Source organism: Uloborus diversus, chromosome 8 (genome assembly GCF_026930045.1).
Source record: "Uloborus diversus isolate 005 chromosome 8, Udiv.v.3.1, whole genome shotgun sequence".
NCBI lineage: Eukaryota > Metazoa > Arthropoda > Arachnida > Araneae > Uloboridae > Uloborus > Uloborus diversus.
In genome coordinates, this window is record NC_072738.1 from 137,800,598 (window position 1) to 137,815,938 (window position 15,341).

The following is a 15,341-nucleotide window of genomic DNA, read 5'->3' on the forward strand; positions in this document are numbered from 1 at the left end:
ACAGACTTATAAAGCTGTTAGTATTTTGGTTAACACTGTTTTTCCTTAGTATGGTTCGAATAGCAAGACATTTGACCTTGAATAAACTTATTTGTACTCGGTGAGAAGGTGAAAAAACTTGATTTTGGAATAAAACCAATTATGTCGCAGATGCATTATTGGCGAAGCAAACCAAGTTTCTTCACTTACTTTATAATTCTTTTAACTTTAAATGTGAAATTATTCTGTCCTTTTCTCATAAATAATTCTTCAGCCCTTAATAACTGATGAAAAAAAATGAAATTGTGCTGTCATAAACTACTCAATAATACGAAGGTAAGGAGGTTCAGCAACGTCTGGCTTATCACAGAACCTATGAGAGGTTTATTGACTCCAGCTCTGTTAAGGCTTTTTTAGAATAATGGTCCCAAACAATAGAAAAACTGCAGTCTCTGGATGCTGCAGCAAGCCGTTTGGTATTCACTAGCAGTGTATGACCTGAATCATATCACAGTTTGAGTGATTTTAACAAAGTTTGTATTGAACTGAATTTCCAAGAAACAAAATTTATAGATTTGTATAAGTTTAGTATAAAAGCCTACTACTTAAGCATTAGTGTTTTGTTATTTTCAATTAACATCGTTTTTTCGTAAGGGGACGGCAATCATTAGTCATCTGTGGTTTACCTAATCTCACACTGTCTAACATGATGAACAATTGTGTATCATACTGCACATGAGCTTAATAATACAGTAAAAGTATTTTTTATCAGATTTTTCTATTTTTATTAGCATGTCTATATGAGCTTAAAACAGAAGAGCAATGCACGATTCTTGTACGCTTTAGATAACATATTAAATGGTGATTTTTTTCTTCATGCAACAGAATTTTGAGAGAATAATTATCTTATTCGAAACAAGTATTGAAGAGTTTTAATAAAGTTTTACTATACGCATTACGCATATCAACAATAAATTGAAAACTCAAAAAAGCAGCGTATTTGGTTTAATTAATTTTTAGTGAACATTTTTAGCTTTCGATCTCACATTTAAAAGAAAATGCACACAGGAAAAATCCTGAACTTTCATTTTTAGATTATTATCCCCATTAATGGGGTGATACTTTAGTTTCGTTGTATTTGTTAATTAAATTGCCTTTATTAGTAAAACCATTCCATAAAGTGGGTACTTTCTTTATAGCAAACAGAAATTCGCTTTGTAATTTAATCTTATGAATCACATTCGAAGAAAAATTTTCTCTATTTAAAATTTTTCACTTATTATACATCATATGTAGAATAATGCTATGATATGAAAAGAAAAAAAAATAAATGTACGCATAAGATATTTATGTACTGTGTGTTTAACAAGTCAAAAACACGTAACAGTCATTTTTTCTCAAGTGAATAAGATGTCCAGATGTCAAGTGAGATGAGAATTCAGATTGTCCACATGATTGAATTCGAAAAAGTGTATAATGTTAGATGATACATTAAACACATTGTTATAACTTAAATTTTAATCTTTTATGATTATCTTAAATTTTTGTGCGCTTCAGTAACCTTTATCGAAACCAAAATTTTGTATTTTGGAAACTTGGAAAAAATTAATTAAAACAGAACTACTGGTTAGCAGTTCTGTAGATATAGATATTTGGAATAAATGTAGATATAGATATTTGGACAACACCACTAGTTATTAAAAGTGGCAACTCATTTCTAAAGCTATTTCGATGGCATAATTTTTTAAAATGTTGGCGAGACGATAGTGTATAATTAATAATTTCTTTACTTTTTTAGTTGTTGTAAAAATGACGGAAATATAGCAGTACATGACACGAGCGAGTTTTCTTTAAATGCTGCAAGAATGGGTGTAAACTAGTTTTTTTTTTCTAATTAATTCAAAAATGTCCTCTGATCGTATTTTCTTAACTATCGTTTTCTTAAAGACAATTTTCATATCAGCTCCAAAAGCCTTTTTTTTAATGAGTTTAACTGTATTTGTTTGTTTCTCATACTTTATAGGCATTTTACTATCGTTTTATTTCTATACAATTACTTCTAAAAATGATGAGACGGTATTGCTTAATGTTATAGAGAAAATGTTTAGTTCGATTACTGAAACATCGAGGGCGCTGCTATTGCATCAAAAGACTATCACTTCAAAAACGCCATTTCTATGTGTGTACATCAGCGACAGTAGCATTCTAGTGAAGAAGATTCAGTGTTTGTGACAGAGTCAATTGATAATGCTGTAGTGTGCACATAATATTTCCTCATTCATGTATACTTGAACTGATCAGTTTTTGGAATGATGTGCTTCGTTCGTGGTTCCTGTTATGCAATTGGAATTCTTCTCTTCTTAAACTGCTCATCTGGTAAGTTTCTTTTAACAAAACATGGTTATTTCTCGGAAGTTTATGTACTACAAGTTTGGTTGAAAAAACATAATTAATTCCTAAATTCCTAAACTACCCTCTTTTCTTTATGCTAATGCTTTGTATTAAACTGCCATGCTGTGCATTGTTTATACGTATTGGCTCAAAATTGTTGCTGAATTCCTTTTAAGAAGAGAATACTACTCAATCCTGTGATTCTTAAATAATAAAATAGTTTAAATAGTAAATATATTATAAACAATTAAATTATGTTAGGCAAAGTTTTCAAAAAGAGTGTATGCAAATTTTAAATAAATGTTTTGCATATTTCTTTCAACTAGCCGCACTTTTTTTCAGAATCTAATTTTTAAAATATAATAATATGGGAAGAACATGCACATTTTTTCAAATATTTAAAATTTTCAATATTTCTCTCTTTTTAATGGAAATTTTCCATTTTTTAAATTTTATTTTATGTTTAATTATATGTAAATGAGGGAGAATAATTTCTTTAATGAATCAAAATTAATTAATAGGAGAGAGTGTTGTACCTTGGGCGTTTGTAACTTGAGACACTGCTAATTTCTAAGAATTTATTTTTATCAATTTTGTTTTTTAATCTCTAATAGTTACCTTCACCACTAAATGGTGCCATATTAGAAATCAGCATCAAATGAGTAAAATTGACGATTTTGGGAGAGAAAAAAAAATTATGACTACAAAGTAAATATTTTCTTCATTTTTAATTCATTTTCGGTCTTTGTATTTGTAAATTTAATCAACTGAATTTTATTTTTTTATAAAAGAGTAGTACTCTAACTATTTTGCTCATGAAAAAATAATGATACCGCATCCTGATTGACCATAATTTTGGTTTCTCTTAAACAACGTGGTGATTGTACCTTGGGACAGTAAAACATTTTGTACCTTAGGACACGTTCCAAGGTACAACATTTGCATGGATCTTAATAGTAAAGATATGTTTAGGAACATGGAACAATGTTACAATCTTATGTAGTCTTTTAAACGCATTTAATGTTAGAATTCATTATTCATAATTAATTATTCATAATTTAATTCACTACCATGAAAAAATCTTTTTCTTGTTTCTGGTGCAAAATTGATTCAAGTATATGGCTGTTTCCTGAATCATGAAGACTTTCCCATAGAACAACAGGATATGTCCCAAGGTACAATAGGATGTTGAACCTTGGGGTAGCTTGGAACTCTTAATTTAAATGGTTGGCAATATTTTATTTTCAAACTGTCTTAATTTTAGAAACTCTATTGTGTAGAAGTATGTTGGGGTATTTTAATGTGACTTTCAGATTTTAAATTTGACTCAAATAATTGACGTTAAAAATTAAAACATGAAAAGTGTCCCAAGGTAAACACTCTCCAATATAACTTCCTTAAGAAAATGCGATGTGTGTAGCAAATGCATAGATATGCACTCATAAGTCACCACATTAAGCGCATGTTTTAGTTACAATGTTCTTAATTACTTTAAATAATGAAAAAAAAAGGAAAACTTGCTTATAGATCAACGTAAAAGTGATCCATTTATATATATATATATTTTTTTCTAAAATTGTTTTTTGTTTTCGTTCGAAAAGTGAAAAAGAGTAGTTTTTTAAGAATGAAAAACTTACTACGAAAATTTCGCTTAAATACAGTTCCATAAGTAGTGCAAACATCCCAAACACAATTATCTGCATTTAAATCATCATATAATGTACAGTAAGCGCATTTCATTTGTTTAATGAAAATTTATTCCTAAAATGTGCAACCTAAGACTATCTGAATTATTAAAACAAACCATTTTTTTGTGTGCCATATAACAGTGATTTATTGTTTTTAAGTTCCAGTTTTATCAGTTGTCAGGAGAAATATTTTAAAAAGTGGTTTGTTTTAGCTTTTTACTTTTGGCAATCTAAATATATTAACGTGATTTTTTTCTCTTCCGTCTCTTAAATAAGAATCATTTTAAGAGTTGTTTAATGTGAAATTTGTAGATTAATTTGTCTAGAAATTACTGAAAATAGAAATAATGAAAAATACTACATGTGATCTACAAAATAAAATTTTTCTTTGACAAGAGACTCCAGATCTATATATTAATGGAAAACAATAGCGATGACTTTGTAACTCACTATTGGTAGATGGATATATGCCTATAGTTTAAAACAAAGCTCACTCATAGTGACTAATGAATTACAAAACAATATAATCATAACTTTAGAGTAGCCGAACACTCTCGGAGTAAGATTTCTGTGTTGTATCATATGGAACTTCAAAATCAGGTTTCTCCAAAAACAAATAAGTAAATAAAATAAAATAAATAGTAAAAAAAAATTTCATATTTGTCGCTGCAAAAATACATGAGTTATAATAACTTTTCCCGTTTTGTGCAAACCTTTTAAGGAACTATTTTGAAACTCTCTGACTGTTTTAGGTTGTTTGTATACAAGTATTGCAATGAAAAAACTGATAAAAACGCATTCGCAAAAAAAAGCAGAAATACTTACTTATGCAGCTGCACGCTTCATCTGCACTATAGAACGTTTTTCAGGTTATTACTTTATAATTTTTTTGAAATACATAATATAGCACATTTTTTAATAATAAATTTGTACAATTACAAATTAGTTTAAATTTACGAGGTTTTTTTTAGGAAATTTTCAAAAGTTTCAAGCATGTTATCTTAAGAAAGTATTAGTAGATTATAGTAGATTATAATATATATTTAAATATTTTAGAATTACTTCTTTTAAATACTCTCCTAGGGAATGACACTAAAATATTTTCCACTGCCGCAATAATTTTTAAGGTATGAAATTTTATTTGAAAAATATGTCAATTATCTTAAAAAACGCATAATATTTGTTCGAATGCCTCTGAAATCTTTATTTATTCAAAAGAAAATCAAACTCTAGTACTTAGATTCTAGTACATCTTAGCCCTATATAGGAGTATGCCATTTTGCGTTATCAACACAAATTTTATTTCTCTGTTACTTTATATTTATTTCTACCCAAAAATACTGCTTTATTGCTCACTTTTATTAAGTTCAAATCTGAAAAAATATATTTTCTGAGGTTTTATATTTCAAGTTTCGGAAACTTTGTTAGGAACGTGTTTGTGTATCTTGAATTCGTAATTCAATCTCTCAGCTAGTTAACAGGCATTAACATTGGACTAAGACACACTTATACTTACCTAAATTTTAATTTTGTACCTTTTATTTTTATTGTACTGCTATTTTCTCTGTTAAAAACTATATCAAATCCCTTTTCTAATTTATAGCTCTGAAAATACAGCCTTTTTCATTTCCTAATGACACAATTATTGGAAACCGTGTCATTACTATATGCGCAACGTCAAATAAAGAAAAAAATGAATTCAAATGGTTGAAGAATGGAAGAGAATTAAAAAGTACGCATAGCACAACTGTGAGATCTTTCCCGGAATTCTCTACTTTAATCATAGAATCTTTAGTGGAAGAAGACGCCGGAAATTACACTTGCATAGCAAGTTCTAGAGGTTTCACAGAAAACTTCACGACGAACTTAGAAGTTCTAAGTAGGTATTAGTATTGTATATTCATATCATATTAAACATCATTTGTTAATTTATGTTTTATAAGTGCATTTTATCTTCCATTTTCTCAATTGATCGCTAAATGTTGAGTACTATTTCTCATTCTGCGTGATACATTGCGATTGATCTGTTTACAAATATATTTTATTGTTAGGTAAAATGGTTAATGATAAAGTTAAAAAACATTTTTACTTCTGAATTATAGAAAAAATGGCAAAAATTCAAAACAGGCATGAATAGTATATAGCAAAAAACTAAAATAATGCAAAAGTTTTTTTTTTTTTTTTTCAGTATTGTAGAAAAACACAAAATTGTATTGTTTTCGTTTAAAATAAAGATTCAGAGAATCGCTTCACTAGTGCTCAGTTTGTCCTTGTGATGTGGTCTGATTTTTTCTGCATCTGAGATGGTATCGAAAACTGCAAGTATTATGTCTTTAAATAATTTATGCAGATAGAATTTATGCAGGCTGAACTTTTTTCGTATTGCACCTAACTAGGTGCTTGAAAGCAAGTTCTAAATTCAAACAAAAAATAGTGTAATTTTAAATAGTTATATCATTAATACCAGGAACAGTTGTGCATATCATTTTTAAGCTAATTCAAAATAGTAATTTCTACTTTCATTTTATTAAGTCAAAAAGAAAAGCAGGACTATTTATTTGTTTTTACATTAATGATTTTGCAACTATTTTTAGCTTTTTCAACATTCACTAAATTTTAATACTATCAATAGCTTTATCTGCTTATTTAAAAGAAAATATGAAACATAAGAATAAAAAAGAAGTTAATACACTATCCAATTACTCCCGGGCATTTTAAAGCATTTTATTTGAAAATTATTAGATTATACATTATAATCTAATGTAGATTGTTGCCTTAAAGATCGTTGAATTATTTCTAAGATATTACTATAATTCTCTTTCAGTTCCTGTTTCATGGGTTGTTCATCCAAAAGACACGGATGCTGTAAGAGGAGAAAATGTTATTCTTAACTGTCAAGGTGCTGGAAAACCGCAGCCAACGACGCTGTGGACAAAAATGTTAGGTAACATTCAAGTGCTTTGTGACTTCAGTGGATTAAAATATTTCTAGTTTTTTTTTTTTTTAATAGGTACAACTGTTTTTGGCGCAAGTAGTTAGTTTCAATTGAAAATATCAATAAATAAAATATAAAAGCCAGATTATATGTTGCCCCAGAGGCTTTTTTTCTTCGAAATCGATTTGATTAAAAAATATCGTCCTTTTTAGTCATTAGCAATTTAGTGTGTTTGAAATTTTTTGCCATTTTTTTCCGCATTGCCCATCATAGTAAAAATTAACAAAAAAAAGTCTGTAGCAATCACACAGAAAAAAATTATAACCACCTACTTCAACACGCTTAGAAAACGCATTCCATCCAAAGTGTTACCGTTGTCAAAAATTCAGAAGCTTTCTCGTAGTTGAGTGCAAAATCAATCTTGAAAACCGCGAACTTTTCATTGCTGAAATACTTACGAAAAGTATTCCCAACACTCTGTTGCCTGTGGTAATTGGGTCGATCTTTCAGAAGAATTTAATGTAACAGGATAGAAATACCAGTATTTTCGACTCGCTATACTGGCAATAAAAATTTTAATTCAGCCACATCTGTGAAAAGTTGGTTCACCTGTTTACGCAGAAAATAATCCTGGCGTTGCTGTGGTTAAATAGTTTTAAAAAAAGCAGCTTGTGACGGTCTAAATAAATAAAGGCTCAGTTGTAATCACGTGTTTTTGAACTAGCTTCTCTAAACTATGCTCTACGCCGTGAACCAAATTTAGCATGAATAGCAATAGTAATCAATCTGTTGAAAGTTGCTCTGTTCTTACTTTTTCCAACTGCTGCGATATGCTGAGGATTAATAACGAGTTAATTTCTGCATAATTTTATAATTTTTTCTACCCGCATACCATATATAAATACAGTTAAATTATTTCAGAACACGGTGATATGTTTACGCATACGCTGTAAAAAATTCCTAAACGTTCCTGAGTGTTTCCGTGTAACGTTTCGGGATTTCAATGGTTTTTATCCAGTTCCTGGCTCCCTTCCTTCAAAAAGTTTCCTGAATTGCTACAAGTTTCCAAATGCCGACCTCTCTCTGTTGTAAAATATATTTTTCTAGTTTAAAGATTAACTAAGAGTATTTATAAGGTGTATCGACTTCCGTTCGATTACGGCTCGTCCATGCTGATTAAACTCCCAAAAGGAGCAAATAAGTATGGACTACGTAGCTTTGCAAGAATTGCAATCAAGCGAGATGCTTAATACTTGCAATTCTGGCTTAGCTTTGGCCATGTTTGCAATACTACTTTTGCAACTGTCTTGATTAATCAGGAAGGTGCCAAGCTGTTATATTATCACTAACCTAAGATAACTCTGAAGTTCCGGACGCACAAATGGCTTTAAATGTGAAAATTTCTGGATTTTTCAGGAAGGTTACTGAATTTTATCGGAAAACGTTACTGGTTTTTGCAAGATATGTTACTGCCATAGATTGGGCACATCAGCTGCCTATTATTTTCAAGGAACGTTTCTGAATCGTTTTTACAGTTTACGAATAGAAAAAAATAAAGGCTTTTTCTAGTAGGTAATTTCCTTTTTTTTTTCTTTTTGCTCTTGTCATTTATGCTTTTTTTTTTCGAACAATTAAAACATTGTGTTCAACAATGTAATTCTAAAAAGTACGATGTGAGCTCTATGTGCTAAATAAATAAATTTATTAATTTATTAATACTGTAAAAATCTTATTTTTACACAGATAATAATGTGGAGTTCGTACCGGTTGGCGATGCATCTGGGATGAAAATATTTTCCAATGGAAGTCTGGTATTTGAAAACATCAATAAAGATGATGAAGGTTTATACAAGTGTAACATATCCAATGGTATTGGGATATCTTTGCAGCAAACGGTTGTCGTACGTGTAATAGGTATGAAAGATAAAATAATGTTTATTATTGCAGTATTTACCGCATTCTATTCATGATTTACCTTAAAATCAGTAAATGAGTTAAAGCTACATTCATTATTTGTGCGCACAACACTTCATTTTTCCACCTATAAATTTTACTGTGGCCGTATACTATTTTGTTTTTGTGTCTAAATATGACGATCCACTTAAATTACGACAGCTGTACTTGAATACTAGTATAAAACTACATGCAATACTATTTCTTTAGAACGCTCAATGTAATAAGTATAATAGTGTCTTTCAAGAAATAGTAAATAAAAATTGCGCATTAAAATAATCATGTTGCAAAGATTTTCAGTCTGGAAATAATTGATGAGTGGTTTCAGTTTCGGTTATGCTAGCAGGCAGTTTTTACGCGTTTTATTTATTTCTCAAATATATATATACATATATATATATATATATATATATATATATATATATATATATATATATATATATATATATATATATATATATATATATATATATATATATATATCGTTTTTGTCTCGTGATTTGTCTGTAGGTGCGCATGTATCGTAAAATAAAGTGTAAAATTACAGTTGATTGTTCGATATTGTTTATCGATTATCATATCGAAATACCGGTTTACTTTTCGGCTTTTGTACTAATATGGTTTTCAATTTTATTCGAGAACTTAGAAAATTTTCTTTCCCCTTTTTTTATTTTTTGCTACTAATTTTAGGATTAATATGCTTTGAAAGTTCCTCGTTTTACTTCACTTTTATTTATGAAATTTCGGAAATAATTCTGACTCCGGCAAGAAAGATTTATTATACTCAACGTTCCTGAAGTGATTCAAAGTGTTTACCACCCAAACTGTTTAAAATGTAATGCAGCTGCAGCATTTGAAAAAAAAAACTGTTTTTTCATCATAATTATTTTTTTAAATCATTATAATACTTTATGCTTTTGGTGAAATTTCTCAGGAAACAAAAACAAAGAAGCACATTGTATAATTACAGGAAGTGTAAAATTAAATTTTTAAAGTTTTTCTAGAAATCAAACTGGTGCAAGTTTCGTAATTTCAGTCATTTTTATGGTTTTACGTTTGTCTTAAACTGAATGATAAACTCTATTTGCGTTTCTCACTAACAAATTTTTTTTTTCTTTTGTATGTCACGGAAATATCTATTATACTTTTGAAACATTTGCTTCATCGTATCTTTTATCAGTGTTAACTGTCAACATTTCGCACGAAAAATGACTCAAAAAAAAAAAAAAAAATCTTGTTCGTGATTTTTCCTGTGCAGTTTAACACCTAGGTACATTTGTAGTCATAATTTTTTTAAACTGTTTCATATGAGTTACAAATGAGTTTCAGATTGCTGTAGTATTTAAATGCCTTAATTAGTTCAGTTACTGGTGTATGGAAATCCATCGTTCAAGTTTCAGTTTATAAACTTTCTTAGTACTTTCAAGCACTTGTAATGAAACAAGAGACTCAATAAAAATATTTTGTTCATTCGGGGGTGTCTACGAATAGGGGATCATTGGCCTGCTTACGCAAATGAAATTTTTAGAGGAAAGGTTTTTAGAGGATTTCCTCTTTTTTTTTTTTTTTTTTTTTTTGACCGGTTGTCTCGTTTTATGGGGACTCTGCAGTATTTAAAGGGCATAATTGGTGATCGGAGGGGGGGGGGGAGGGGGTATAATATGACTATCTCTGTTTATTTACATGTGCATTACATATATGAGACGTTTATTTTATCTCTTTCAAAAACGTGAAACTTGTTGCATTTTTAAAGAGAAATTTTATGTTTATGTGACAAAAATATGTATAAGTATTTGTTCATGAACATCTTAATTTTTCAAACGGAATTTTTACTCTTATTGCTGTTGGTATACTTTAAAAAAAAAAAACTTTTGGTGCATGTTTTTCATATAATATTGTAAAAAGGTGATGATGCTTTTTCTTTGTAATGTTTTAAGAAGCAGTATACTCTTGATTTGTTTATCAATTTGATTTTTTTTACATTTTATTTTCCTGTTTCTACTCCCAATATTTGATGCATTACAGTTAACGGTTCTAAGTGTACGAAATGGAGATCGGTTTGAAGACTAAATGACGATTCAAACAAATTATAAAAGTGATTGATACAAAAAAAGGAGCAAAATTTGAAACTTGTTTCTTAATTAAGTCGAATTAAAGGTAAGAAGTCATACTTGCGAATGATTTCTCTAGCATAAGCGCTTTCTTCCCATGTATTAAATTAAACTTATTTCTGTGCCACTGTCAGGAAATTGATGGTTGTGCTTTTTTTTTACTCCTAATTGATAATTATTCCTATAAAACTCTGTAGAAATAATTTGTAATGGAATTATTTGTTTAACCATTAAAGCCTCTACCTGGAATTATTCCATTTGCTACCCTTAAAACATTACATTACTTACTATTTATACGTATATATGTATGGTCTCAAATTACTGCCGGGAAAAGCCGAGAATATGAACAGAACCTGTCAGACAGTATCATAAACGTTTGGACGACTTTACTTTTCTTACTAGGGATAAAATTTTTAAAAAAACTGAAAAAATATCATGATGCACTTATCACAGCATGATTGCTTTTCTTAGTCAACATTTAAAAAAAAGTGATAGAACAGAAAAGGAGAATATATATTAAGTAAACGATATGCTGCTTTATCATAGCATGTTTACTTATTTTTCCCCAGGTATTTGCTCAACATTTTCATAATATTATTTTGATACATTCTCCTTTTTTCTGATTGTTACAATAATGTATAAAAGGGATCCGGATGAACTGTCTGCCCTGGGCTTCATTCCGTCATAATAAGGCCCTGCTCTTGGCTGATTCTTTAGTTTTATTATATTATACTATTTTTCAAGATTTTTTTAAACTAATAACATCGTTACTAAGCTGATGTATCAGTGACTAAAAAGGTTTTGTAACGAAATGTTCCCATATATATTTTCATGCCTTATAACACACATATTACTATCCTAGATTTTGATTTTTTGTTTATTGCTGCCCATAAGAAAAAGGTTTTCTGTTAACTACGACCAAGATTTTATAAAAATCAATACATGTTTAAAATGAAATTTTTTTATTTCTACCCAACCAAACGCACTATTAAGAAAATTGTAATTTGCGGCACAACTGCGTGATACAGATCGTTGATATTTACTAAAGCTACGGCCAACATAAAGCCATATTTTTACTATGTATTCTCATTTTTTATTTATTTTCATGTTCTTATGGTCTGAAAATTGTAACAAATTTCAATGTAGTTGCATCTGTGTTAAAAACTAAAAGAGCTTTTTATACGAAATTTGTTCTCGCTACGCTGTCATTCAACACTAATATTTGCAATTTTTTTCAGAATTTTTTGAATTATGGTTATTTGTTCTTATTCTTGAGACGTAACGTTGGATAATTTCGTTAAATCAAGTTTTTTGATTAAATATTGAACATCCATACATTTACAAAACATGAATACCACTCATCAGACGCATGAAATGTCCGAATAAATATTTCTCTGAATTAAGTCTCAGTTCTATAAATTTTGAACTTATTTATGAACTAACTATTTGCGACCTATTTTATTTATAATACAACAAGTTAAAAATTTTCATAATTTGTTTTTTCTTCCAACCATTCTAGATTTACTGACAGTTTGATACTTGGGGATGCATTTGCTTCAGGTTATTTCAATGTTCATAACTTTTTCTCATAGCTTCCCTATTGTCCTCTATTTATACATCAGTATTTTTTTCATTATTAATATTAAATCTCAGTGTGAACTTTTAAAAAACTGTTCTTGATCATAGCATGTTTTTGAGCTAGATTTCTAGCATCATACGTTTTTGGAAAGAAGATCCTTATAAAGATTTAAATAATGAGGCACGTAAATATTTATTACAATTTCTTGTCAAATATATGCTGTTCTTTATAACAAGAATATTAAACTCATAAACTGGATATCATTTAGTAATTTTATGAATATTTTTATTGGTATTTCTGAAGTAATAGATTATCATAAATTAAGAGCAACATTTCAGATTTTCCAATAAAATGTACGTTTTGCTGTTTTTTGTATTTCAGAAATATTTTGATTTTCATTTGCTTTGAATTTATCCACACAAGTAAAAAGCATTTTCTTTGATCAGATAAAATATGATAACTATGATATTTACGAAATATGTTTTTATTCCACATTTTAAAACATCATAATAATGGTATAGCTTTTTAGTTCACCTTTTCCAACATTGAGGGCGCTACTGAGACAATGTATTGAAGTACTATTGCAAACGCCATTCCAACTTGCTTTTTCATGTTATCTTACAGCTTCTGTGCAAGGACTTATACAGAAAATAACATTGCTTCTCGTTTCAGTCTTCGCAGTTTAAGAATGTAGTAGTTTGTGTAGTACGTCATTCACAAGCATTATTTTTCTACGTCCTTACATGATGCAGCACATCGGAATTGCTATGCAATTTTTATGCGTTTTGCAAGCTGCTGTTTTCACCCTTTTTTCCCAAGGTAAGTGACTCTCCTATAGTTAACATTGTATAGAATTAGTTTGTGTAGGATGAATTGAAATTCTGAATCAAGCAAATTATGGTACATTAAATTTCTTCTGCCAGATTCAATCTAAGTTTATGCGCTATAAAATCTTAAACTCTATTGTGAAATGAAAAATCTTTTTTGATTCCATTCAATTGTCCATCGTTTTGTTAATAAATTTTTCTGAATGCTTTATTGTTTGTGTAATGTATAAAGTTGTGACAACGTATATACTAGTACAAATATTTTTTGTTTCTTTTTACTGTTCTTTTTATTTCATTTAATACAATATAATAGTAAATTTAAACGCTTTTTTTATTATTTTGTCACTAATATAAATTGTATGCATCAATATCTTAAAAATTATTGTATCTAAAGGTGAGAAAGGACATCCCATATTGCAAAGAAACTTAGTAAAATTAATTATTAATAAAACTCCTCTATAGTTAAAGTTTTTATTTCAAAATAAGATAACTTCACATGGGTATAGCTGCACTTTGGAAGTTAGTGTTCAAATTATAATTTTCTGTATAAAAAATAAAATAAAAGTGATTTATTTTATCTGTAACTAATATTTTTAAATATACTCTTATTTGAGAAGGGGTTTACTGAAGCGCTATAATTATTTTCACTTCTTTGAAATTCTTTAATTCAATTGCCATTTTTCCCAGTTTAAAGAAACCTCGTCTTCAGCGAACATAAACCCAAGAGATGTATCCATTTTAAATTACAAATGTGGGCCTCATAAACCATTTGTTTGTTTTATTCATTATTTGCACTATAAGTATAAATTTAAACATTACACACAGATAATACAATTTTTAACGAATTTGTATAAAATGTTATTTTTTTCTCTTATTTTTACCTTTTGTTAGTAAAGCATGAAATTTGTATTTTTCAAACTTTTAGTCCAAATGAAAAATTATTTATTTATTTATTTATTTATTTATTTTTTGCAGTTCATACTCTAAATATCCAACCATTTTCTTTTCCAAATAACTCTGTTCTTGGAAATAGAGTTTTAACATCTTGTACTACGTATAACAATGAAAAAATGGAATTCAAGTGGTTGAAAAATGGCAAGGAAATTAGCGGGATCCAAAGTGCAAACGTCAGATCATTCCCAGAATTTTCTACTTTAGTAATTGATTCCCTTTCTGAAGAGGATGCTGGAAATTACACTTGCATCGCAAGCTCATCGGGATTTACAGAAAGTTTTACGGCAACTCTAGAAGTTCTAGGTAAGTATTGAAATAATTCTTTTAAAATGTCTCATAGCTTATAATGGCATTAAATTTGCTATATAATAGCTAATAAGCTATTTACGTGTAGATTAATTAACTGGAAGGAATTAGTGTTACAACTCAATGTTATTTACAAACAAATGAACTGAACATTAAAATTATTATAAAATGGCATTAATGTATTTTGGTATGAAGTTTTTCGTTCTGATCGTTATCATTGTATTTCTTTCTAAAAGAGTTATAAGTGCAGAGCTAATATACATGACAATAATAGTTCACAGCGAAAAACCACAAGAAAATCAAATTTTTTTTTTTTTTTTTAATATTTTTTACCCGTTTCGCATCTTTTTCCACAAAATAAAGTACTTAGAAACAAAAATTGCAAACAGTTGGTAAAAATTGGTTGCCTCAATCAAACACCTTTATTGTAAGCACAAGCACATACAATATTAAACTTGCAAATATAATTAAATGATTATTCTATTCTAATGCAGCGGTTCTCAACCTTTTATCCCTCGCAAACCCCTTGCTAAATCCGAAAAAAGTTGGCGAACCCCTTGTGAAGTAAGTAATAAGTAACAAGCAGAAGAAAAAAAAATCGCACGCACAACAAAATCT

General features: G+C 28.8%; 1 protein-coding gene across 1 annotated transcript in view; it reads left to right on the forward strand.

Annotated features, from left to right (window-relative positions):
- Positions 1-15,341, forward strand: part of LOC129228626 (hemicentin-1-like) — a 217,860-nt gene that overhangs the window by 80,275 nt on the left and 122,244 nt on the right. The window contains exons 26-29 of the mRNA XM_054863307.1: positions 5,662-5,937; positions 6,883-7,002; positions 8,737-8,907; positions 14,439-14,720. Of these exons, the coding sequence (XP_054719282.1) occupies positions 5,662-5,937; positions 6,883-7,002; positions 8,737-8,907; positions 14,439-14,720 (849 nt within the window). The remainder of the gene's footprint in view (positions 1-5,661; positions 5,938-6,882; positions 7,003-8,736; positions 8,908-14,438; positions 14,721-15,341) is intronic.